Here is a 26,422-nt window from a genome sequence, read left to right as displayed (position 1 = left end):
AGTTACATTTACTCAATTACATTCACTTGAATAACGTTTTGGGAAAAAATGTACGTAAAGTCAGAATCTGCTTTAAGTCTATTTCTGCCTATAAAGGGAACAATTTAATGACACGACTCTGAGTATACAACCGTTTGAAATCAAAATGAAGAGTTTGAAAAAATTAATGCAGACTAATTATTTCAGAAAAATTTAAAAACAAGTAGAATACTTCACTATTATTGATACCCCAGGAGAAGATCTAAAACTTTAAATAAACATTGTCGACTCCAAGATCAAATTCTTCGCTGTAATTCTCTTTATGAGGCGTGGAAATTCATTTTTGCTTCTCTTACCGTCCTCGTCTTGTTTATCAGAGGACGTCGAGATGCTATAAACTTCCTCATTTAGGTTTTTTTGTCTTTCCAGTTTTAAAGAGAGAAAAAGAAATATGGATTGAATCATATTTTTACCCAAAGGAAACAAGAAGTGATAGCGTATAAATCAAAAGTTCCTTGACACTGATAAATCAATAACAAAATTCTTTGGAATCATTTTGTTGAATTTATTGGGGTTATTTATTATTAAATGTTGATCTTTTTTCCCCTGATAACACACAGTGGATCCCTCGTTTATTTGCGGTTCAGTATTCACAGATTTCTCTCCAGAGCGCAACCTAAATATTAGCAAACAAATGCAGCTTGTATAGCTGAAATATTTAGCTGCAATGTTACTTGACAGCCAATCGAGGACCGTCGTTCTTTTTCTTTTTCCATTTCCGTTGAAAGGCTGTAACTCCGATAAGGAAGCCTGTAATTTTAGCTTCTGCAACGAAGCTTTTTCTCTGTGTGTATTAATGGTTATTAAGGTATATTTAAGGTTAGAACTGTTAAAATAGACAGTTGTAAATGTTTTAGAGGGGATTTCAAGAATGTGTTGATTTTAATTATTCGGTGCTGAAACTCCATGAATACCTGGGTTCAGTGTTCTCAAATCAAAGGTATCAAATTTTATGTTTCTCTTTACTCTATCAGCAGCCCTGTGTGTGTTAGGATTGTTATCAAGGTACACGCCTCCTGGATTATCTAATCCCTGATGGATTGTACCTCAATTCCCATCAGTTACGTCACTAGTAAATTTGAAAAATACATTTTTCAAATTTATTTTTACATTCTCTCTCTGATTAAACCAGAAAAGTAGGTGGTCTTTATTCACGCAACAGAACATAAAGTAAAATATACTCAATTACATGTTATGTACTTCATCTTACATATCTTTTTACATTTAGGTTGTCAAATGAGCCTATAATAACAGGATTTTATGGTTGTCTGAAACCTTTGAAAACAGGTTTTGATGATAAAATAAGGTTGTTGCTTTAATGATTGCTCATATTCTGGAATTTGCTCTTCTATTATGACACATTTTAGGGAACTATTTTCAGGTGTGGATTAATACACATTTAGGACAATAAAAACGTTTTCACAGCAGGAGACTGCGTGCTATCTTGAGCCAATTTATGCTAGAGTGTTGACAAATCATTACATCAGTATGTTTTAATTACAAAGTAATAATATGAAACGCTATATCATTACCTTCCTAAAATAAGTTTTTTGCCAAAAGTGATTTTTGTTTTGCCTACAATATTTTGGAAAGAAAGCTAGGTGGTGATTTCTTTTTTTACAAAAGCACTTTTGGCAAAAATGACTTGTGCCATTATTTTAGGAAAGTGACGATCTTGAAAATAATGGAATTTTCTATGATTTCCAAATGTGTTATTGTCTGGTTGTCCCTGAACAAGTGCGGTAAAACTAGCTGACTGAATAAATCTCAATAGCTGCGGAAATTAATAACATCTAAAACTCTTACAGCTGCGTTGCTGTCGAAACAGGTGGAAGGTCCTTTTCGATACCGTGCGGTCGTCATTTCTTCACACGGATTTTCCTCCTTGACTGATTTATTACTCCATTAAGGAACATTTAAAATATTCTAGGAATTAAAAACCCAACAGCGTTGAAGGAGAGGCAGGTTTGTTACTGTGTCTGTAGCAGCTGGTGTGTAAAAAGTGGAAAGGATACACTCCTCCTTGTCCTGGGAAAGATCTTCTATCTCGCAGGAGCTGCATGGCAGCTTTTCTGCTACCACAAACAGCAAGTTGGTGTTGTTAATCCTTTTGGCATGAATCAGCCTGCAGTGAAAAAGACAGCTTTGTCAACAGCCTCCCTCTGCTTGCTTGCACCTCGCACTCATTTGCTAATGGATCAGCAAGATTTATGAGACAGCCTTACAAGGCTCATTTAGCCAATAATGTGACCATTTCATTTAAAAACGACGCAGGTTTACAGGCTGCTTGCCAACCGTGCCTCTGTCTATTCACATGATTTGCGTGAAAGGACACATGCATGACCTGGAACAGTTTCCGCAGTCTTGGAGGATGTTGTAGGAGTTGCTGAGGTTACTGAAGTAGTACTGGGTTTGGATCATCACGCAGCTCCTCTCTTTTGACTCTATTACTTCCGCTTCCACCTCATCTGCAAGACCAGCAGAGAGCAGAGACACGTTGGTCACCCGAGGTTCTGAACATGTCCAATGATGGTGAATTTAAAACTATGCTCACACTCACCTGTGACAAACCAGCTGTGATAAGCCAAACCGTATAAAAGCTGTTGGAACAAGGACCTGTTGTGACAAGAGATGCAATTAACAACGTGGAAAACCAGTAACAGGTTAGAGGAAAATTATGTGGAGTTATATTTTTTGCTGTTTTGTCAAACAAACCCATAAAATACAGTATAGAGAGCTGCAGGCAGACATTAATTCAAGAAGACAGAGCTGGAGGGAAAAGAATATATTCTGAAACATTTTTTTATACAGTTCATTAAAATAGTTTTTAGTTAGCAAAAAGTGCCACTGTGGATTTCCTTATCTCCCAAAAAGACTGACAAATACTAAACTAAACTATAATCAATGCGATTACTAAGAACCAGAATTGGGTAGTAACTAATTACATTTACTCTATTACATTTACTTTTTGGAAAAAAAAACTACTTTTCAGAGTATTTTTACTACATTTCACTTTTTACTTTTACTTGAGTAACTTTAGTATGAAGTACTGCTACTCTTACTTGAGTAAAATTTCTGGTTTCTCAGTAACTTCACTGAATTAAGAACACGTTTGTTTTAACCAAATATTCACCAGACTCAGACGCATATTAGCAGTTTTTGCTAAAGTTTCATAAGTTTTATACTGAAAGAAATTGATTTGGAAATCTGCATGACTTAAATATTAAATGGCTGATGTTATAATCAGTTACTCAGTACTTGAGTAGCCTGTTTAGTAAATATTTTCACTTTTACTTGAGTAAAAATATGTTGAAATAGTTCTACTCCTACTTGGGTAAATTCTTTGGGTTCTCTGCTCACCTCTGTTAACAACACTGATATTAACTACTGATAATAGACACTATAGTCCATAATAGTTGAAATAATTGTCAAAGGAGAATATTTTGTATTTTATTGGGACAAAAAATATAATATAATTATTTAAACTCCATTGCAGTCTTTTTTATTTGGGACTGCATGTCACTGTAGTCAAAGCACTTACACAAATTTACAAAACAAATCCACAAATAACTACTTAGTTATTATTGAACGGGATATTTATTGACACTGCACTGCACTTAGTCATATTTTTAAAGATATTGATATTTGTTGCTGCTATTGGAACTACCACAGAAAAACAAAGAGTAAAGGTAAATATCCCAGCCCTACTTCAGCATTTTGTAGTTTGTAAATATTGCCATGTATAGTTCAACATTGAAAAGATAACTCAGTTTTTTTTTTACGATGACAAAATAAATGACCGATCACCACCAGAGATCACAGACCCATAACATTTGAAGCGATGGCTCATGTCCATAATCTGAGGCATTTCTAGTATTTTATGGCTGTGCTGCGAAAGAAACAATAACTTAAATATAAACAGGAACAACTGAAGATTCATTCACAGCCATTTTTTGTTCTTATCTACAACAGAGCTACAGATTGAGACATTTTTATCAGGCTTCAGCCTATAAAAAAGTTTGATGTCCTTTGCTGTTGCTGCTTGTATAAAAGTAATAAGTTGCTTAAGTGTCCTTTTGGCAGCTCAGGTGTGATGGTAGCAACAACAGGGAATAAATGTCGGCACTAATGGAGCGCTTAGATTTTATCATGATTTAGTCATTATGACTCAACATGACTTAAACTTGATCTATGAGCCTTTTAAATATGGAAATCTAATTTCAGTGTGAAAGCTATAGTGAGCAAAAAAGTGTCTTCTCTTTTCACCCATATTACCAAAATGCTACTGCCACAGGTATTACATCTAAACCAGGAAGTTAGCAAGAACCATTTACCAATCTTTAAGAGCTTTCCGTGCCTCCATAATCGTTTATTATTTGATGAAAAAAGCTGGTTCTGTTCTGGGGACTAAAGTGAAGCCTGGGAGAACTTGCTATTATGTGTAAGTATTGCTTTTTATGTCTGCCGGTCATAATTATTGTATTTCAATGCTCAAAAATGTATCCTGTGTAGAAAAAACATATTAAAAATCTATATTTTTTTATCCACTGGACAATTTCTTTGACCAAAAAAATAACAGCAGTAAAAAAAAATGCAATGAATCTTTGAAAGCACCAACAATTAACTAACTAGATAGCCAGTCTCCTACTTTGAATCCAGATATAGCTAAATAGCAAAATGTGCACATTATTTTGTGCAGTTTATTGACCCAGAGTTCAAACTGCAAGGAGCGAGGTGCTTCAAATCTTACCATGCAGCAGCTGACGTCCACCATGCCAGGTTAACAAAGTCTGCAATCGTAGGCTGCAGACAAAGAAACATTTAATCATTTCTTTCTGCTTAACGGGTCAGTATAATTTATTTGCAGTTGCCTCTTACATGTTTATCTTTCTAAAATTACTACTTATATTTTTGTTTTTGACATAAAGTAGCATTAATTAAAATGAAGGAAAAGTTTTGTCCATTTTGGGACCACTCAGTTACTTTTCTGTGATTTCACAAAGGGAAATTATTACTGAAGATGAAGACAGAAAAATAGTTTACTAGAAGAAAAAATGTTTTGTGGGGGAGTTGTTAGGTAATGCCATAATTTTGTTGGGATATTGGAAAAGGTACTCAGGATTTTGAATACCTTTTCTGGATCACATAAAAGTAACTCAAAAACTTGCAAAGCTCTAGCAAAATGAACTCAGTCTCTTGAAACGCTCTCCAGCATTTTGAAAAATCCTTTGCGTAATCTTAAAAAAATAACTCTGGATCCTACTAAACCTTTGGAAAAGTAAGGAAATATCCCAATGAACCTTGGAGGTTTTCTAATTAAAAAAAAAAATTGATAGTTGCACAAATAACTATCAGTGTTGCTAAACTCTGCTGGAGTCTTAAAAAACAAACTTGGATTTTGTAAAAGTGCCTGGTATGTTTGGAATCGTGTTCTTACCACAAACACTCCTCGCCTTGCTGCTCCAGTATCACTGTTTTGTAATAGTTCACACACAGACTGATAATCAAACGACTGCTTGCGCTTGTAGAAGGAATTGTTGTACAGAGCGTACATCAAGTTTGGGTCAACGACACCAAGAAATTTGCCCACCTGCAACGATACAAAGCTCTGCTCAGCACTTGGTGATGACTAGAGTAAATCTGTGATGTCTGAAAAATACATCTGATTTTTAATTAAACCTCGCTCCAGTCATCCTTCTGATTTGACATGATTAGGAAACCGCCGTCATCAATTAAATAGCACAGGAGATCCTGCAAAAAGACACACGGCAACAGGAGTTTGAAGATTATTCAGGAGAGAAACAGAATATTAAAATACATCATTTAAATTTGTACGGCTAGCGTAAATACTCACATCACTATTAGCTTCACAGTCCATCTCACAACCTCTGTTTGGTCCACACTGTCATGGAGGAAAACACAATTTGGTGCAGGAATTGAAACTCCCATCAAAATTATTCTTTTTCTATTAAATTAACATTTAAAACATTATACTTTATACCGTATTTGAGCCTTGACGGCTGTCCGTATGGTTGCTGGCAAGAATCTTGAATTTATCGGTCCATGCTTCCAGGTCTAACTTTACTCCAAGAACTGAGAAAAACGGAGTAATATAAGCATTAAAAATTATATTTAATGCATAAAATAACAGAAGAGAAGTTACATACTTCCCCTTTATCTTGATCTGAATCATTTTCCCTACCATTTGTAATGACGTTTTTCTGTTTGCTCACCTGCAGGTTTGACCGTCTTCCCGCCTATTGTGATATCCAGAGCCGTGCTGACCAAAATTCCCACTGTGTCGTTTTCTGGGTTCAACAGATCGGCCCCAGCTGCATGAGACACACACACACACACACACACACACAAATCAAGACACATGAAGGGGGTCGGAGGTTCAAGCTGTGGTTTAGTTACGCAACCAAAGAGGATCATTCACCTGATCGATACGGTGCTGTGAAGATGTAACCCTTGTTGTCAAGGCTACGGCGGTAGTAGCTGGCATTAAACGGCTCTGGGTCTTCCTCCCAGGTTTCTGCAGCTCTAAGATTTAAAAGTAGCAAATATCTGCTGTTCAAGCTCCCTCCTCGACCTTATGTAACATCCTAACTTATCATCCAAAAATAGAACCGAGTGAGAAATGTAAGATCTAAAGAAACAGCTGCAGTCAAGACACACAGCAGTGATGAAATCTGCTCTTACTTGTTTGGAAAGACTCTTGTTATGCCTCCATCTGTTGCAGCAAACACAGCCAGGAAGCCATATCTAAATGTCAGGATTGAGGAAAAACAAACAGGCAGGACTCAGATCTACAACTTCCCCACTGGTGATGTTTGAGAATAAACTTCAATCAAAGCAGCTTGGTGCTACTCACGTATTTAAGTCTTTATTCTTCCACACTTTATCGACCAGCTGCCGGATGATGCCAGTGTCAAGAATCAGATTGTGAAGGAGCAAACTGTCACCTGGATGAAAATTTAAGAAACACAGAGAGGATGGTGGAGTAGTACTGAGATTGAAACAAATTTTATTACTACCTTGTCTTGCTTTTGTAGTCAAAGCAACATTAGCTACACGTGTTTCTGTGCATTTAAAAAGAATAAAGTTGCTTTCATTTTGTGTGCAACAAAAATAAAAAGTCCAGCAAAACATTTGCTAACTGGATCCTTCAGAAACAGAGCTGCGTTCGGGGTTTGATTGTAAAATCCGCATCGCTGAACAATTTCACAACCATTACTCAAAGATGAATCTGTGATGCATTTGTTAGAGACTATTTTCATCTGCAGATTAAAACATTTAAAGCACTGCAGCATTTCTGGCAGCAGGATAGTGGATATGGGATTTACTCAAAATAAACTCAACAAAAAGGGAAAGAAACACAAGGAAAGGACACTTTATCAGTGGAAAATGAAGAGCAGACAGAAACTGCTGCAGAATGTTGCACTTAGATTATCTGGTCTACATTTATTTTCTTAATCAGATTAATTTAGAGATTTTTCCTTCAATACGCAGGGCTCCAGACTAATGTTTCTGCACAGGTTGTTCTGGTACACCAAACAGTACCAAATACATAATATTTTTGTTATTTCATGTGCATTTTGACAGAAAAGTAGTATTGCAGGCTACAAAGATGAGTAGTAGTCGTAGTAATTACATTTTTTGCTTCTGCTGCTCCACAACAGATTATATCTTGTTTATGTCTGAAAAAGGTTTGTCTAAAGAATTAGAGCTTGTGTTGCATTTAGAAAAAATATGAAGTCAGAAAAAGTTATTATCTTCTAAATTTGTGTATCTTCACCGTATTCTGTCTGAATGTGTTATTATTTAAGACGGTGGAGGTAAAATCAGTGTAAAGCGACTCCTTTACAAGGGTTTTCTGTGTCGATTTCACTGCTGCGAAAAATTACAAAGAGTCCAACAACTGAATCAGTAAAATTAATTTATTAGATGAAACATACAGCTCTGGAAAAACTTAAGAGACCGCTTAAAATGATCATTTCTCTGATTTTACTCTTTTTAGGTTTATGTTTGAGTAAAATGAACATTGTTCTTTTATTCTGTGAACTACTGACATCATGTCTCTGACATTCCAAGCAAAGATTTACTATTTATTTGCAGAAAATGAGAAATGGTCAAAATAATGAAAAAGATGCAGAGGTTTCAGACCTCAAATAACGCAAAGAAAGCAAGTTATTTTTAATTAAGAAAGAGCAATACTAATGTTTTAACTCAGGAAGAGTTCAGAAACCAATATTAGGTGGAATAACCAGGAGGTTTTCAATGGGGTTCAGAGCAGTGGGCTCTTCAGTTTTTACAGAGCTGTATGTGAGGAGTGGATCACAAACACAAACACAAATCACACATTGCTCAGCATTTAAACCTTTTCAAGTCATATTTTTTTGACATCTTTAGGGCTTATTTTGGACACTTGACACAGGTTGTTTCTCATCTGAGCTTCTGAGATATTCGTTTTGATAAAATATGGCCACCTGACTGCTGCAGGCAATAAAATGTGTTATTGTTTCGGTAGTAATCTGGAGCACAAACATGATGACTATGATGCAGCTGCTTCACTGGACAGACAAACCAAAACATTATGATGACAGCACCCAGCAAAACAGTAACTAATTTAGCATTAGCTACAGCTGGGCCGTGATATGTATTGCTGCTTCTAAGAGACTTCAAATGTTGGGAAACCAATAAGAAAACGGTTGTTTTTGACAGATATTTATTTGCTTGTGCAACCAAATTGCTTGAACTCTGGAGTCCAGGCTTGTAATAGGAATAAAACTTACATTGCTTGGAGTCTGGAGTCACCTTCTCCATCAGGGCAATGAAGTTGAGCAGGAACTCGGTGTTGTTGTTGGAAAGTTCGAGATCATTGCAGTACTCCCTGAGAAAAAGGCAAAGGACTCAAATGTGGCAAAGTAAAAGCAAACAACAAAAAAGCAACAATGTTGTCTTTGCCATCAACACTGACTCTCTCAGATGTTTCTCATTGAAAGACACACAAAACAGGGTGGGGGAAGCATGAGTCCACACTCACGTTGAGTGTTGCTAAAGTGAGTGGCATGCTCAGGTTCACAAAATACTTCCACAAAGGACGGGACAGCGAGGCAAAGCATGAGAATAACTAAACTTAGTTTGGACTTTTTTAAAATGTGGGCTTTGGAAGAGAGGTTATGAGTTTTATTTTCTCAGGTTGGCCAGTCCGACTGGGAAACACTCCTAAAAGCTTTAAAACAGTTTAAACGACTAGTAATTAAGTTAGCATATTTTTTCTTTTAAATTAGAGGCTAGTTTACCTAGCAAACAATCTAACTTTATTAAAGATCACATTGTTCTGCCATCCTTTATCAGTAATGTTCCAGGTAAAACTTTATTAAAAATAAGATGTAAAAAAAAAAAAATAGAGTCTCTTTATTACATATATTTTTTTTAAATTCTTTTTGTGGGCTCTAGTGTCCCTTATTTTTTGAAAGTAGGCTGACAGGAAAGGGAAATATGAATGAAACATTGAGCTAGAGTGAAATATTTAAAGTCTACATGGTGTCTTGTTCTTTCTTTTATGAATTTAGGCTAAATAGCCAACTCTATTTTTTTTAAATAATTAAAAAGAAATTTAAGATATAGTTAGACAAAAATGGTTTCTACTGGGCACTAAATGATCAACAAAATGTATTAATTGTGGCTTAAGTCTACAAAACAAAAAGTAAAGAAATTTATAAGAAATAATGGTTGATTACACCCAGTGGCCAGCACATGTACTTTTAAATGTTTCTTCAATTATAGTAGATTATCCACGCAATCAGTGTGAGGCAATCTGCACTGGATTAAAGAGATTAGAACAAATATTTAATTAAGCTAGAGTTATTTTACTTCTCTTTCTCGACAGTAGGGGTCACTGCTGATTTATAAGGGTCACATAAGTAGCTGAAGAAGAACCTCAAATGAATTTCAAACTTCCTTAGCTTTTATTTTTCCTTTAAACAGATTGGATTTTAGTGATTCAAACATTTAAAACTAATGTATCTGCTCTGCTCAAAGCTGTTTCCATTATGTTTATACCAGATTGTTTTACATCATATTATCATTCTGGCCAGCTATGCCAGATTCATAAACTCTCCAAAAGACCCCACTTCAAAAACTCCAAACTCATCAAAAAAAGGTACAAGGATTTTTTTTTAAACAGAGAACAACACATGCATTTTCCCCTTTTTGGTTAAACCAACGATATTTGCTTCATAAAAATAGTCTTTCCTGAATAGAATCACAACCTAATGGCTTCAGATTGTATTTTTGCAATGCAAACATGCAGGATCACACAACAGCACCATGCAAACATCCAACACGCTTTTGTAGTTAATTTTTCAAGAATTTAAAAGTATGGAACAACAGTTGTGACAGTAATTTATGATCCAATTCAAAAGTTGTAGGCTCCATTACGTACATAACAATAAGACGAACTAACAAATATAAAAACTACATAAAGTGACTGAAACACGGTGAAAAACTGATGACCACCAACGACAGCAAGCATTCATACAAAGGGCTACCTGGGAGCAATGAATACATGTCCTTCAGACTCAAAACTGTTTGGCAGCAGAGATTCAAAATCTGCAACAGAAAGGGGAGATTATCCAGGAAGAGCAGTGGGCAGAGCAGCGGGGAGTAAACTGGGTAAACAGCAGCTGTTCTTCAGAGGTGCAGGGACGCAGAAGGGACTTTACCATAGCAACAGTGAGGTATCATGAGAACACCAGCGTTAGCCAATATGGTGCCTAAAACACAACCTGACTCGATGCATCACCACTTTTTACTTCCACAAGCACTCACATATTCGGTTTGATTGTTGCTTTGCCAACAAAGACCCTTTTTTCTTTCTGATTAGGTTTGATTTCAGTCTGATTTTTTATTGTATTTTTTTTTTTTTTCAGACATCTGAGAACTGACTTTATCAGGCGTGATGTGTCAAGAAGCGAGTTCTCAGACAGATTGTGCATAATGAGTGCTTTTAGATCAGGCAGGCATCAACATGGCCAACTATTTGCAGGGGGGGAGGAGGTGGGTGAAGGTCCTAATGGAAGTGGTCACCCCTCAGACCGACAGGGGGAGAGGACTCAGAGAGACACTTAATCGGGGGAAATGCATCACATTGTGAAAGGCATGATGTGGGGCAACTTGGGTTGATCCATCTGGAACAAAACAGCAAGAAGAAATGCCACTGAACCCTCAAAAGAGTCCCATATTTTCTAATTGACTCAGAACCAGAAGAGAAATTTAACACATGCTTAGACGAAATAGAGTGCCCAGGTAGTTTTCCGCCCACAATGCCATGCACATCCGGGGTCAGGTTTACAGAGGAAGCAGTGGGCCGTGCCCCTGGCGGTCTGAGGGGTGAGGAGGGAGGGGAAACAAGCCAATGGAGACGAGGAGTACAGAGGGACAACATTTAGGAGTCAGGTGAGAAACCTGACAGCATGGGGAGACCTGAGAGGCCAGGATGGAGCTCAGCCCTGTGGCATTAGTCTGCACACTGCACTGTTTCCAGCTAAAGGCAGACAAACTACGGCAGCCAAGCTGTTACAAGTCTATCAAATTTGGTCAAAGTACATCTATACCACGGTGTCAATAGCTGCGTTTCCATTAACAATAAAACTGTGCACATCGAAATTACGAAAATAAATTTGCTAAATAGAAACACACCAGTTTTGAAAAACTCACAAAACTCACATTTTTTGTAAAACAGTATTTTGTAAAACTGCAGTAGAAACACTTTTTTGTGCATCATACGAGTCACGTGGTCAACAGCCTTATGTTGCTACTGGTGAAAACGACGCAGAAGACGACAGGAAGTAGTAAAAGGATGATGGTTTGTCTTTTTCGGACAATGTGCGGGTCACAGCATCGCGCAGTTCATAAAACGTGTCATTTTAACATGTTGAATCCATAACTCTTCTGTAAAATCACCGACAACAATTTCCCCAAAACACCACATAAGTAGCTCCAACACCTGAAGAAGGCGTCAACGTCTCCTCTGATCATTAGCGCCATGACTAAATTACAAATATAGTCTGATGTAGCTGTTAAAATTCGTTGCTGCTATGATTTTTAATGATAATTGCCTGAATAAACTTATTCTTGTGTTTTTAGTTTAATTTCTTATCTAGCAGAAACACTGAATTAAAGAAATTGTGTTGTTTCGACTTTAGTTGAATAAAAACAAAGATTTGTGCACATTTGTAATGGAAACGCGGCTAATGAAACTTTATGACTTTATAATCTGAAGTGTCTTGTCTTATTAGAAAAATATGAGAATGTTTTACAATTATAAAAAATATGTCTGTTTACCTTCCAGGTTAAAAGACTCACACATGCATCACTTTATGTTGGTTTAACTCATAACATTCCAATAAAAACACTATAAATTTTGGCTATAATGTGACAAAATGTGGAAAAGTTCAAGAACTATGCATAATTTTGCAAAGCAGTAAATAAATGTGTGATTGTGCAGATTTGGCACTGGAAAAAAAATTATATTTAAATCTAATACCTGAATGCTAGTGTAAAATGAACTAGTTACACTGTAGAAAGAAGATGAAAAGAGAGAGACTGAAGTTAATTAGAGGGGAAAATAGAGAGATTATGGTGAGGTGAAAGAAACAGAGCCAGAGAAGGGACAGCTTCTCTGAAACTGTCTACCAAAGAAAAAGGGATTGATGTGGGAGTGGGGACAGAAGACAAATTTAAACAGAAAACATTAAAGTCTATCATCCGTGGGTGCTGTTGCTTTGCTTTTTCCCCAAAATATATATCTATATATATATAGATATATATTTAAGGTTCCTGGAACAGCAGATATGTGAGAGAGAGAGAGTGAGGCTGAGGACCGGAGGAGTCATTGTGGGATCTGAGCTGCAGCAAGAGGGTCAAGAGGAGAAGGGATTAACGAAGGAAGAGAGGAGGGGAAAAGGAAGAAAGAAAGGTTGAAAGGGCTGAAGGCATGGTTGGCAGGGACAAAGGCAAGCAGGCTGGGACAGGTGAGAGGAGGGAGGAGAGGAAGGTTTAGGACAAGGGGTGAGGTAAGGAGGAGGAAGCGGTAGGGATTAGGAAGTAAAGGTAGGGAATGTGGACCGATATGGAGTATACTTGCCCTTGATGTATGAGACTGTGTGGATCCATCAGAGAAGGAGTGAGCAAGAAAAGAAACAGAGGATCGGGTAGGAAGGGGAGGGGGAATCACAGACAATATTTTATTCAATAACTGTTTGAATAAAAATATTGTTTTCTTGAAAGAAAAGAAACCAATTCAAGTCAAACCAGACAACAGAGAGAAATAAATGAAGAACAAACATTCTTTCTGCAAGACCAAACAAAGAAAAACAAAGACATCCTGGGCAAAGAAAGCCAGGAAAGCCACTTAACACAAATTGTGAGAAATAACCATGGCAGAACAAAAGAGAAAACATAATAATAATTAAAAAACACCAGGAAAAGAGAGGAGAATCAGGGTCTGGACAAAGAAAGAATGAAAGACACAAAATGTGTCCCAAATCAGACCCAGAAAAAAAAAAACTCCCACAGTTGAAAAGCCATAGTTCCAGGCCATGTGGGAGTTTAGCAATCGAATGATTCCAAAGCTGATCAACATCTCACACCATCCAAAAGAAGAGGAAATAAATTCCCACACATGACAGAAAAAAAAAGAAAAATCATAAAAATAATCATAAGGAGTGAAAAGCATGCATTTTTTCACAGCTTTCTGGTCAGAAACATCCAATAATTTAAAACACAGACGCTTCAGAATCATTACTATGGTGGAGAAGAGGCGAGAGCATTTGGTAAAACAAAAAATAATAGCACAAAGGTCACCATTATTTTCACCTGAGGAGTACAGTAAAACCACAGCTTTCACCTTTCTGTCTGTTCAGTTATTTTTTTCTTCAGCCAGTGTGAAGAAAAAACATCACCATTTTACAGCACAGCATGAAGACAGGAGGGAGCGGGGGGAGCGGAGGAGGAGGAGTCGAGGGACTCGGGAACCGAATGATCCTGCCTATCAGAGAGCATAGAGAAGGGGGAGAGGGAAGCTGAGGGGCCGGGGCAGACCAATCCCCTCGGACACTCCATATGATGATGTTGGAAACCCGCAACAAATGACTGAATTCGAGTGTAAGGTCACATCAGAAAGAGAGAGCAGAGAAAAGAGGAGGAGGACAGACTGAGGGGAGAAGGACGCTGGGTCTGACCCAAAGTACTTACACTGCACCTGAAGGATCTGGTCACTTAGGTTGGCCTTGACATGGTTCTCACTATATGTGGGCAGTACCAACCCTAAACTGAGTTGGGAAAGATAAGGAACAACGTAAGCAGACATACAAATACAGCTTTGGAGAAAATTAAGAGCCCACTGCACTGAAAACCTCCTGGTTTTTCCATCTAATATTGGTTTCTGATCTCTTCCTGAGTTAAAACATTAGTATTGTTGTTCCTAAATGAATATCAACTTGTTTTCTTTACATTATTTGAGGTCTGAAAGCAGTGCATCTTTTTCCTTATTTTGACCATTTCTCATTTTCTGCTAATAAATACTAAATTTTTGCTTGGAATTTCAGAGACATGTCAGTAGTTCATAGGATAAAAGAACAAAGTTCATTTTACTCAAACATAAACCTATACAAAGTAAAATCAGAGAAACTGATCATTTTAAGTGGTCTCTTAATATTTTCCAGAGCTGTATTTCACATTTTCGAAGTTTATTGAATGAGCCAATGAATACACCTTCATTCTACTTTCAGATTCTTGCTTAATTCAATGCATTCAACAATGTGCTAATAGTAGCTCTAATAGTATTAACAACAATAAGAATGATAACTGGGGCGCACCAATTGCAGTTTTCTTCCCTATCGTCGATTATTGATCGTTAAAAAGCCTGACCTGCCAATTCTGATTTTGACCAATACCAATTTTTTTGTCTGAAATTTCGCTAAATTTAGCAAGAAAGTCACCAAGTTGATAACAGTGGGGAGAATATTGTCAACTGAAAACATGCAGAAATGACCTGGAGGGTCAGTCTATCAGTGAAACCTCTGTCATTGCGGAGCAGAAGAGGTCAGTGGGTTATTTTTTGATATATGTATGTAGACATGTATATATAGATATTGGGGTGAGGTAGATAAGATCGACTTCACATATAAGTATCAGCAGATCACCAATCTCCTAAAATAAAAGCAAATCGGCTGGCCGATAAATTTGTGAAACCCCTAATTATTAATGACGCTAACATTGCTGTGTAACAACAATAACATAATACATCAAGACAGTTTCTCATATTCATTGTAGACTATTTCTTTATACTAAAGTTTGAATAGTCTAATGTTTGGACATTGCTTTAATGCCACAATCAGATTCTTCCATAGTTTCACACCACAGACTGAAACGCAAAAACTTCTTTTCCTGGTTCTGATCTCCAAGCTTTTAATTTGCATTTCCCTCTGGGATTATAAAGTCCTTCTTCTTTTGAAAACAATTTTTGAATATTTTCTGGTAGCTGTTCACTTTTAAATAAGATGCACACCGTTTGTAAATTCACCATTTCAGTAATAATTTAGAGTTTATAAATACTGGATTTGTGTGATACAGGTAACCAACCTTATTGATAATTCAGCAAAGAATGTGCAGTGCTTTCTGTTTATTTAATATAAAAATACTCTTTGATATTTTATTTTGTACCTGTATGTGTATTTCACAGAAAAGATATTTTAGGATCATTCCTGCGACGTATGTGGATGTTTTAATTGAAAAACATCACTCAGTTGTGCAGAGCTTTAGATGTTCTCCATCTTTGATTTGCTGTAATTTCCTAAAAGCAGGAAAGCCTTTTTCTCTTTGTGCGACAGAAGCATTTGATGTGCCACATTTTCAAACAGACCCTATAATCCACTGAATGTGCTATGATTTCCTTTTTTACATAAAAGCAAATCTAATTTAGCACATCTGTGCAGTGACAACCTTGCAGACCCCCTGTGATCTCCAACAACCCCATTAGTGATGTCTAAGGATGGGAATAGTGTAAGCGCTTCGAGTTTCACTTCACATTAACTAATTTTCCCCACATTACAAGTGAAGCTAACTTGGTCCTCATCAAACTGTTCATAAATCCGGATGTTTTGGTAAAATCTGACCTTTTCATTTTACCAAAAAATGAAGAGGTCATTTGAATTTTTTGGTATGAAAATACCAAAATGAAAAAACATTTAATCTATTTTAAGAGACACAAAATCATAAAAAAACAAACAAAAAAAAAAACAGCACTGTCATCAGAAACAGCCCAAATCCAAGTACAACTTTAACACTTTCTAATGTCATCAATAAGGCCAACTTGTAAACTGATGGAGGAGAATAATAAGATCCAGGCTAATGGTTCGGCCTTTATTGCATCAGTCTTGCATTTGCACATTCAAGAGAAACAAGGTACTCATCCCCCCAATGCATAAAGCTCATCTATCCCTCCGTATCACCAATAAGCTTTAAGAAACTACAATTGAATAGCCGAAGATTAATGCTAGCTTATCTTTGGCCCTGGTTCTCACGACTGAATACTTTTCAAATTCATTTTTAAACTAAACATGAAATGTTCAAAAGGTTCACTGATCCTTTTCTAGTCTTTGTGTGACTGTATTTTACTTTGAAATGTGAATTAATTAGGAGATGCATAAAACTCAAGCTTTCCAACAAAGCGTTTTATGCATCTTTGCACTTTAAAACACTGCATTTAAATGACGCTCACACATTTGTAAGCATTTCTAGTCTACTATTGATTTATACAGCAAGAAAAGGTATACAAATAGGCTTAAAATTTTAGTTTGCCTTTCTTGTAAATAATTGTCTTTGCCATAAATTGAATTAACACATTTTATAAATCATAGTTAAAAATATTAAGGTTATACAAACACACACACTGCTTGCATTTGGCTTAAAAGACAGAATGAGGAAAGAAAAGCACAATTAACAACTAATGTATGGTTTATTTATAAAGTGGTGAATAAAAAATAAAAAGGTGAATTAATATGATTTTGTTGTTGATCTTAAGGCAGAATAATATTTTCCCCTTAGGATTCTTTTGAAGGTTTTTATTTCAACATATTTTTCTTACTTTTTACTTTAATGACGCTAACAACAAATTCAGTTTCAAAATTCAGTTCTAGTAATTTTTCAGGAATCAACAGGTGATCGATAACTATGTTAATTTATGAAGAGACTTCATTTCTCAGATTTTTGGTCAAATAAAATATCATGGAAGAAATCCAGAATATTTTACTCAATGTGTGCAAACCAAAGACTTTTGCTGCAATAGAAGCAACACTTTGTCCTGATGCACTTTGACCAAATTCATGTGAGGTCTTACAGAGTTAGTATAAAAATATACATATTTATGTTATAAGTGGATTCTGCCTAATCCATCAATGTGTTGCAGAACTAAAGAATATATTGAATTTAAAGCAAATACTTCAGCACAGGGCATTGCTTTTTAAATTTTGTCCTTTTCAATGCGTAAATGTACGAAAACACCTGAAGTACAACACATAACAGGACCATGCTTTAAAATATCTCATTATTGCAGACCATAACAGTCAGATTTTAAAATTGGATAATCATATAATTTCGTAGATAAAAATTAACAGAACTGGGCAAGTATTTGCAGATGTAAATCAGAAATCAGACTGTGTTAAAATTGCAACTTAAATTGTAAAAACTGGTTTGTATTTAAATAAGTTTTAGACTTAATTTGGCATTTTTAGTCTCTTAAATGACCTAGTTTTGGTATTTTTTACTACCTATTAAAACAGTAACTCAGTTTGGGAGATGCAGCAGCTGCACTTCATATTTATAACTGTGAACTGCTCCAAAGTGAAAGAAGATATTTAAAAAACACTTACAGGTTCGAATATTTTGTTCTGAATGTCAGGTAATGCGTTCTTAGATGCAAACCTACCTGTAGTTTGTACCTTCTACGGGCGTCCATGTGTACGTTCGCATGGCTTCGTCGATGTATCTCTGTGGGTAAACACAAAAGAACTACAGTGAGCTAACCCTGCTAAAGGATCTGCACATTTCGCCTCCCATAATTAGAAGGAAACAAAGGGCAGTGAACACATTGACTGATTCAGATTCATTACCACACTATGCAGGAAGGTGCTACTTTGGATCATGATTGAGTCACATATATTGATGACTTGCCTCATCAACTGACTTAATGAGCGTCTTGATTTTTCTTTGCCCCGATTTGCCATCAATCATCTGTCGGCGGATCTGCAGGAAAGCAAAACAGAGGATGCAATGAGAAGGCACACAATACGCAGAAAAACAAAAGAATTAAATATAACTGAAATCTGATATTTATATACACTGTATAAAAACAAGTCACAATTTTTCCTTCTGTCTAACATTAAATTAGACTAAAGTTTTTTTGTTTCATGTCAGGACTTAAAGCAGGAGTTTTCTGCTTCTTCTGGCATTGAGTTGCAGAAATACATGAATCTAAAGGTGTTGTCTCCAAATGATTTTAATTATGTTCTTACTGATTTCGAGAAGGAATCACCTGTCTGTAAATGTTTCAGCTGAGGAATCTTTTAATTAACGTATTTATGACGTTGTGCTGCTGATGTGCTTTTTTAATCTCAATGGTATTTCCCAGGTGAAATAATGGTTTTAAAAAAAATGGTAAAAGTATTTCTGTTTGCTAAATGCCAGAATAATAATAACAAGGAAAAAATGATGGACTTTCACGTGTCTGGTTTATCCTGGCATGTATAAACAGCATGGGAATGTCCAGACATGATACCACAAAAACAAAAGTAAAAGAACTTGTGAAAACGCTGGATGAAGCTGGGAAGAGTATCATTATCCACAGTGAAATGTTGTCCTCAGAGAAAGAAATCATTTATTACCGAGTGTACCATAAAACACAGATACACTCATGGGCAAAGATTTTAGTCTTTGGAGGCATGTCCTGTGGTATAACGACACTAAAATTGAAGTATCTGACCCTAATGAAAGCCTGACAGTAACATCCTAACAATGTAGTACAGGGGTGGCAGCATCATGTTGTGGGCTGCTCTGCTAAAGGGACTGGTGCATTTCACAAGATACATGATAACATGAGGAAAGAACATTTCAAAACATTAGCCATGATGTTAAAGCTTGGATATAAATTGGTTTCCCAAATAGACAATAACTCTTAAGTATTCTGTCAAATTAGTTACAAAGAGTCTCATGGACAACAAACTCAATGATTTAGAGCAGCCATAAAAAAACGTTCTGTTCTTAGTAAGAAATTATGTGTCTAGAGGAGTTGCTGATGATGATGGCAGCCTATAAATCTGACTCAGTTACACATATTCTGTCAACTCAAGATGCATATTGATAGAAGCTTGTGGAAGGATAAAAAAAATCATAAAGTTTTTGGGTGTTTTCCCCCAAAAATTTGCTAAATCCGGTGGAAGGACGCTAGATGACTGCCATTTTTTGAGTTAAAAAATGTTTGAAGTTGACAGAAAATGTGAAAAAAATGTTACTTGATAATTATGTATTATTGGAAGAGTAACACTTGGACACTAACCATAAAGTCTTAAAAAAGGGGAAAAATTTAAAAAAGCTAAACTAAATAAATAATGCTTAGCCTAATGGGAGCACAAGTAAAGCCTGGTGGCCCACCAGGCTTATAATACGCTGGGGGAAACCCTGAAGTTTAAATTCTGTCAGTCACTGAAGAAATATGTAAAATTATAAATTATTATTGATATTGTAGTCTACTGAAATGAGATCAAACGTTTGGTTGCTTCAGTGTGAGTAAATGTTGTCTGTTTTATCCAGTTATTTCTGATTTTAACTCTACTAAAAACACCTGAGAACCAATTTGTTTCTGATAACTCGCTTTACCTCCTCCTTGTTGTTATCTTCTAGTTCTGCATCCAGAAAGTCCAGAGTGACAGGCTCCCTGAAGTTAATGATCTGAACAGCACAGAGGGGTGGGAGATAGTGGGGGAGGAAAAACATAATTTAAAACAAATGAAGTCCATATTTAGATTTAGAATTAGGAAACTAATTAGATGCGCAGAGGCGGACCTACCTTGGGTCTTAGGTTAGGATGCAGCAGCACGTAACCGTTTGGGTCAGTAGCAAATGTGTAGCCATTGGCCCCAAGCTGCAAACAAAATAAGTTAGAAAATGATTTATTAACCTTTCAAAGATAAAATATGTGGGTATGATAATGAGACCAAAGAATGCTCACTCTGTATGTTGGAGTCTTCTTCTTGATTTCATTAATTGCAACATCTACTCCCATAACCCCAAGGATGAGCTGATTCTGTAGGATGAAAAGAAACTATTAGGATCCTAATATAATATTAAGAACTCCTCTTTTCCTGGAAAAGGAGGAGATGCAAAGCGCCGCAGCTCGAGCTGGAAAATCTATCAGGACAACGATTAGTCATGCATTTCACAAAGAATGAGAAAAAGAAAACCACAAGCAAAATGTAAAGGGTGTTCTCTGGAAGACTGGCACAGAAATGTAGCTAGCATTTAGTATCTACGCCAACAAAAGCTGCACACCATAGAAAAACATGGTGGTTGCAGCATCATGCTGTACGGATGTGTTTCTTCAGCGGGCACAGCGAAGCTGCTCAGAGTTTGCTCAGATGGATGTACAAACTCAACTTTCAGAATTTATCTTTAGACGTAATTTGTTTGTAAACAGTGTTCAAAACCATGCATCCTATTGCTTAAACTTTACAAAACGTTGTGTTCGTCTATCACATGAAATTTGTTAAAGTTTGTGGTTGCAACCTTGTTCCTACATGACTGAGGAAAACCTCAAGGGATATGAATATTTTCAAGGCATTGCATCGTTGTGGTCAGTGGATACCACAGACAATTTGTTGTAATGTCGGATGTCACCTCAAGGGGGAGGTGTTGCCACAGAAAGTCAGCGCTGTGTGAACATCATTACAGATGATTGATGATGGTGACACGCAGATAAATAATGAATATAAAAGCTGAAATCATTATGTATGTTTGCGTGACTTTAAAGCTTCGCCCACTTAAAGGGCAAGAAAAACTTTTTAACAGAATAATAATATTAATAGATTGGTTTGTGAGTCATACTGATTTGTGTGTGGGTGAGTGGATTGGTAGAGACTTTAAAAGTCAGTTGTTTTTACCTGAGAGCTAGCGCTATCTGCAGTGAGGTTGAAAACTGGCATCGTTCCTGTGATGACAAGCCCCAAACCCTTAAAAAAAGGTCAGAAATTTATAACTACAATTAGATTTTAAATAATCAAAATTTCTCTTCAGTAGAAACTGGAGACTTGTAAATAGAAATTAAGTGCCTTCACCTTGATTTTGCAAATGAAAAAACCTTACAATGATACACAATATGTTCAATAAGATAAGAAAAAAGAAATCTAAATGAGCAAAAACATATATTTTTTGTTTAAATATACATTTTGTGTACTTACCAGAGCATCCTGGTAGACATTGGTCCACTGCACCTGTTTACCTTTAGGCCCAGCCAGCACCATGGGACGTCCCAGGACATCCAGGTATTCCTTAAGGCAGAAACATTTACACTTACTGCTGTGAGTGTCCACAGTAAACATAAATAAACAGACATTTATGGCAGCCATCGTGCATTGCCATTAAAGGTAGAGAGCTTGTAGAGCCCTCCGATGTTCATCTGTCATAAAACCACAAGACCCTGACCGGCCTTGTCTTTGTCACCACATAAAACCAGCGGGCCACCACCAGCGGCAGCAGCATCCTGGTCCGACAGAGCCATAAAGAACCTCACCCTCACCCCCCAGTCCCGAAGCCACTTCAGGCACTTTCTCATCGTTATGAAGCAGCTATTAAAAACACATTAGGGTTGTCAGGGGTGCGACGTACAAACATTTCCCAGAAGCTCTACTGTCAACAATGGCAGTGTGAGAATATCCCACAGCAATTCTGAATGGAGGTGAAAAGTTAAGTCTCCTGGTAATTTGATTTATTCTGCTTTTCTCAGGAGACCCCATGTCAAAAAGCTAATATTATTTTAGGTAAACAATTATTGACCCTTGTCACTTTGGAGATTATGTGGTAAAATTATTAGGTGCATAACCTGATGGCAAACTTAGGAAACATTATGGTGCCTGATTATAAGCATGAGTCACTACCTTTGTTAATATTTTCAGAAGCTTTGAATTCATTCACCTTTTGACTGTTTTTACAGTATTGTGAAAACATTTTGTTTGTTTTACACACTTAAATATTTCAGATTATTAACCAGAGTAAATGCAATGAGTCTTTTACACTCTTCTTTGCAGAAATGTTTTTATTTGGCTACATGGAAAGGATTTCAAATATTGAATGGCAAAAACCTTATAATGATACATAGTATTTCCAATAAAATATTGGGAATATTTTATTGGAAATATAATGTAAGATTGACTCAATGATTGAAAACATTGAATGAAAACCAGTGGCCATGCATGGTGACTCCCTATTATTCCAACAAAATTTAAAACCTGACTTTAACTACTCTAAAACCTTAATTTTTATGTGTTTAAGATATTCAGAGTCCTGCTTCATAACTCGAGTGATAGAGAAGAATCAATTATGGCAAGTCATCTATGTCTTAAAGTAGCAAACCATCAAATGACCATAACATAAGCCCACCATGTCTAACCATTTGAATGAGGTTATTTTCTGAAATGCCTTGTCAGTCTGATAATAACTACCAAGGCCTTGCTATTATCAGTTTATTATTGAATTAAACTAAACAAAAATACTACCCCTCCTAACCTAAGAAAACTGAAAAAGTAACAAACTTATTGACACAGTTACAGCCGTTATCCAAAAATGGAGAAAACAGGAAGAGTTGTGATCTTTCCTGTGTATCAAAATGACTCCAAGAGCACATTGACAATTTAACTGGGCAGACATGTTATCCAAGACAGAGTAAATCCCTCTGAGTTAAGGTGAAAAACTGTGGGTAATGTAGGGCTGGACAATAAATCAATAACAATATATAAAACAATGACACATGATCAATATCAATCTGATAGAATATTAAATATTTAATATATAGAATATTCCCTGAACTCTGATCCAAAACTGCACAGCATTCTGGGGGTTTGCAGGCAGAGGAAAGACTTTAGCCGCCCAACCTCTCACAACCAGCTAAGCAAGGTTGGTGGCACCAACTAGCTCATTCACTCTTTGGTAACCTAGCAACCCTCTCGCTCTTTGGTAACCTAGCAACAACCCACTGAGTAACTGCCGCAGCAGCAGTTTAAGGTTTTGCCTCATAACTGCTTAAAAATAAAAAAACAACGGTATGAAGTGAAAACTGTGAGTAGAACAGGAAAAGCCATGCCACCAGTTTGGCAGTATTTTAGCTATTTAAAACCAAAAAAAAAAATCAATAATTATTGATATCAAGTTTTTTAGCCATATCGCAATGCTTAAAAGCTGAATTTGTTGTGCCCATATGTCAACCACTTCAAATGAGTTGTACCAACTCTGCCAAGAAGAGTGGTCAAATATTCAACCACAGTTATGTTTACAGAAAGTGTCTGACTGGGTAACAAATAACCATGTAATATTTATTCATATATGAATAGCTATGGCGCATTCAATACTTAAAAATTTTGAAGTCTTAAAAATGAAACAGGTTTTATGCTGAATTAAAATCCCACCTTGGAGAAGGAACTGTTAAAATGTATAATTAAAAGCTTAATAATATTGTAACAATCAGGCCCATGGTGGAAGTATGTAAACTTAAAGCATGAAATGTAATTTGACTACATCTTAACAAACCTTTCCACATTAAAATGAACAGAGAAATATGTCCAACGCATACTTCATGCATAAAAGTAGATATATGCATAAAAAGTAGCCATTTCAGTGAAATGCTTTTGTCCATTTTGTTTTCTATCGTCTGAACAGCGAGCAGCTGACAGCCGTAACCTATTCTATTATTAGCTCAATAAAAGTCCAGTTTAATGCGCCACGGGGAGATATTCCATCAGGACAGTGACAGCCAGACCTTTTCACGGGATATAGTGGAAATTTTCCGCCTGGCTAGAACAATCTAGGAAAGCATAACAAGTCAGCAAGAGACATGACACAAAGAAAGCAGAGCCACACAGAGTACTGCTATATCCCCGTGTGTTGATTAAATGCTATTTTCGTCCTAACTGGGAACGAGCAGCTATAATTGCTAAAAGTAAACTTATCGGTGTGCACCAACACCAACTATTTCAAGACTAGACTTGCAGTCCTATAAAAGTGACTCAGGACAGTACTTGTAAAGTTTTTCCATCTGCAGTCCATCTGTTATCCGAATGCTGCCATCTTATCCAAGTGAGACGGTGTAATGAGTGATTTTGAAGGGCAGAGTACTGTTAAATGATGTAAGGTCTCACTGTTTTCTTCTACAACCACCTTCAGAAAACCTATTAGAGTAAGTGGCAGTTCTCAGAATATAAATATGCCGGAGTTAATGGAAGAGCTGACAGTCTATTCCTGGGCTGGCTGGCTGGACTGGGGGGTGGGTGGGTTGGCAGAGAAGTGAGGAATAAAAAACAAGAAAGTAGGAGGAGAGTGATGGCGTCGTAGCTCCACCATCAACGGAGAGACAATTTTTACACCTGGACTGAGGCTCTACCAAGGGTCTCTCAAAGGTTGTTGCCTTGAACAAATGTGACATCACTTGAGGGGCAAAATGTTCTGAACGCAAGAGGAAACTCAAGCAGAGTGTGCAAAGTGTTAAAGAGTGAAATGTGGTAAATCTAACTTTCTGTAGCTAATTCAGCTGTTTATCAAAGTATACCAACTCTAACCTTTGATTCTACTTTGTGCACTAAAAATACATTTGGAAAAAAATATATATTTTCTTTATACTTTGCTTTACAATATAACTTTTTTTTCTTAACACAGATAATAAATGTCTGACGATGGAAAAGCTTTGTCAGCATTTCAAAGGAAATCTTCTCCCACCTCTTCAGTGAGATTTGCTCCACAGTTATATTAAAGGTGTGGTTATCCCTGATGCTTATACATATTTTTCTTACAGTTTTTCCTTCCACTCAACTTTCTGTGGTTTGTTACAGCACTCAATTTCTTCAGAAATTTGTCTTTTGTGGCTTAGGAAACTCAGTGTCTGTTGGAAAACTGCCCTGTCAAACTAAATATGGGGCTTTGATTACCCATACGTTGCAATTACCATAATGAGAAACACTTAAAAAATATCGTTTTGTGTAATGAAGCTGCATAACTTATGAGTTGTGAATGCTGAATTGAATTGCTAATATGAATTTACTTTTTGATGCTATTCTGAATTAATGCTCCTGTACTATTTAAGGATATGACTTTGGTCATCTGCCCTAAAAGATGTTAAATGTCCTTTGTGTAAGAAGGTGGCAAAAAAGAAACCCAGCAGAGCATTTGGAGAACTCAGTGCTATGAGTCCATCTTACAGAAGTAACTTTGAGAGCATTTCACATAAACCCACGTCATCTGAATCATCACTACGGTGCTAATCCTGAACGAACCTCCATCAAAACAAGAGGGATTTCATCTACTGGGAAGTCAGGTTTGATCCAGGCAGTTTCTCAACATTTAGATGTCAATTAAAGTCAAGATCTAGAGAAACTCATCCATGCGTTCATCTTCAGTCGTATTAATTATTGCAACAGCGTCTTCACAGGTCTGTCCAACAAATCAATCAAACAGCTGCAGCTGATCCAGAATGCTGCTGCTCGCGTTCTCACTAAAACCAGGAAGATGGAGCACATAACACCAGTTTTAAAGTCCCTCCACTGGCTCCCTGTAGCTCAAAGAATAGACTTTAAAATACTGTTAGTTTATAAATCACTGAACGGCTTAGCACCACAATACATTAAAGATCTGCTGCTGTTGTATCAACCTTAGGGTTGATACAACAGCAACAACAGTTGATACAACCAGAACCCTCAGGTTCTGGTTCTGATCTGCTCTGCATCCCCAGAATCAGAACCAAATGAGGAGAAGCAGCTTTCAGCATCTATGCACCACAAATCTGGAACAAACTTCCAGAAAACTGTAAACCAGCTGAAACACTGACTTCCTTTAAATCTTCACTAAAAACCCACCTGTTTAGAGTTGGATTTGAAACGTAATCAATTATGGAATTTAATGATGGCATTTGACTTAATGTAATGTTTGATTATTAATTCTAAGATCCATGACTTTGTGTTTTTGTGTTTGTTATAATGTAAAGCACTTTGAAATGGCTTGCTGCTGAAATGTGCTATACAAATAAAATTTTATTGATTGACTGATTTACACACCTACGATACTC

General features: G+C 36.6%; 1 protein-coding gene across 5 annotated transcripts in view; it reads right to left on the bottom strand.

The window, feature by feature from the left end:
• LOC102223620 (voltage-dependent calcium channel subunit alpha-2/delta-2) overlaps positions 1-26,422 on the bottom strand; it is a 219,883-nt gene that overhangs the window by 1,171 nt on the left and 192,290 nt on the right. For 4 of the 5 annotated variants that reach the window (XM_023324995.1, XM_023324996.1, XM_023324998.1 and 1 more), the window contains 24 exons: positions 21,558-21,647; positions 21,261-21,329; positions 20,333-20,407; positions 20,171-20,245; positions 19,981-20,052; positions 18,280-18,351; positions 18,035-18,096; positions 14,302-14,378; positions 13,193-13,207; positions 10,596-10,656; positions 8,835-8,932; positions 6,914-7,004; positions 6,742-6,804; positions 6,479-6,582; positions 6,273-6,371; positions 6,041-6,132; positions 5,894-5,941; positions 5,719-5,790; positions 5,477-5,629; positions 4,790-4,842; positions 2,600-2,655; positions 2,384-2,507; positions 2,055-2,164; positions 1,846-1,928 (listed from right to left, as the gene is read on the bottom strand). In XM_023324995.1, the coding sequence (XP_023180763.1) occupies positions 1,846-1,928; positions 2,055-2,164; positions 2,384-2,507; positions 2,600-2,655; positions 4,790-4,842; positions 5,477-5,629; positions 5,719-5,790; positions 5,894-5,941; positions 6,041-6,132; positions 6,273-6,371; positions 6,479-6,582; positions 6,742-6,804; positions 6,914-7,004; positions 8,835-8,932; positions 10,596-10,656; positions 13,193-13,207; positions 14,302-14,378; positions 18,035-18,096; positions 18,280-18,351; positions 19,981-20,052; positions 20,171-20,245; positions 20,333-20,407; positions 21,261-21,329; positions 21,558-21,647 (1,914 nt within the window). The remainder of the gene's footprint in view (positions 1-1,845; positions 1,929-2,054; positions 2,165-2,383; positions 2,508-2,599; positions 2,656-4,789; positions 4,843-5,476; positions 5,630-5,718; positions 5,791-5,893; positions 5,942-6,040; positions 6,133-6,272; positions 6,372-6,478; positions 6,583-6,741; positions 6,805-6,913; positions 7,005-8,834; positions 8,933-10,595; positions 10,657-13,192; positions 13,208-14,301; positions 14,379-18,034; positions 18,097-18,279; positions 18,352-19,980; positions 20,053-20,170; positions 20,246-20,332; positions 20,408-21,260; positions 21,330-21,557; positions 21,648-26,422) is intronic. The other variant, XM_023324997.1, reaches the window with a different exon arrangement.

The sequence above is a fragment of the Xiphophorus maculatus genome, chromosome 20 (assembly GCF_002775205.1).
Source record: "Xiphophorus maculatus strain JP 163 A chromosome 20, X_maculatus-5.0-male, whole genome shotgun sequence".
In the NCBI taxonomy this organism is placed as follows: Eukaryota; Metazoa; Chordata; class Actinopteri; order Cyprinodontiformes; family Poeciliidae; genus Xiphophorus; species Xiphophorus maculatus.
Note: the sequence above shows the minus strand (reverse complement) of the source record. Positions and strands in the feature narration are given on the sequence as shown.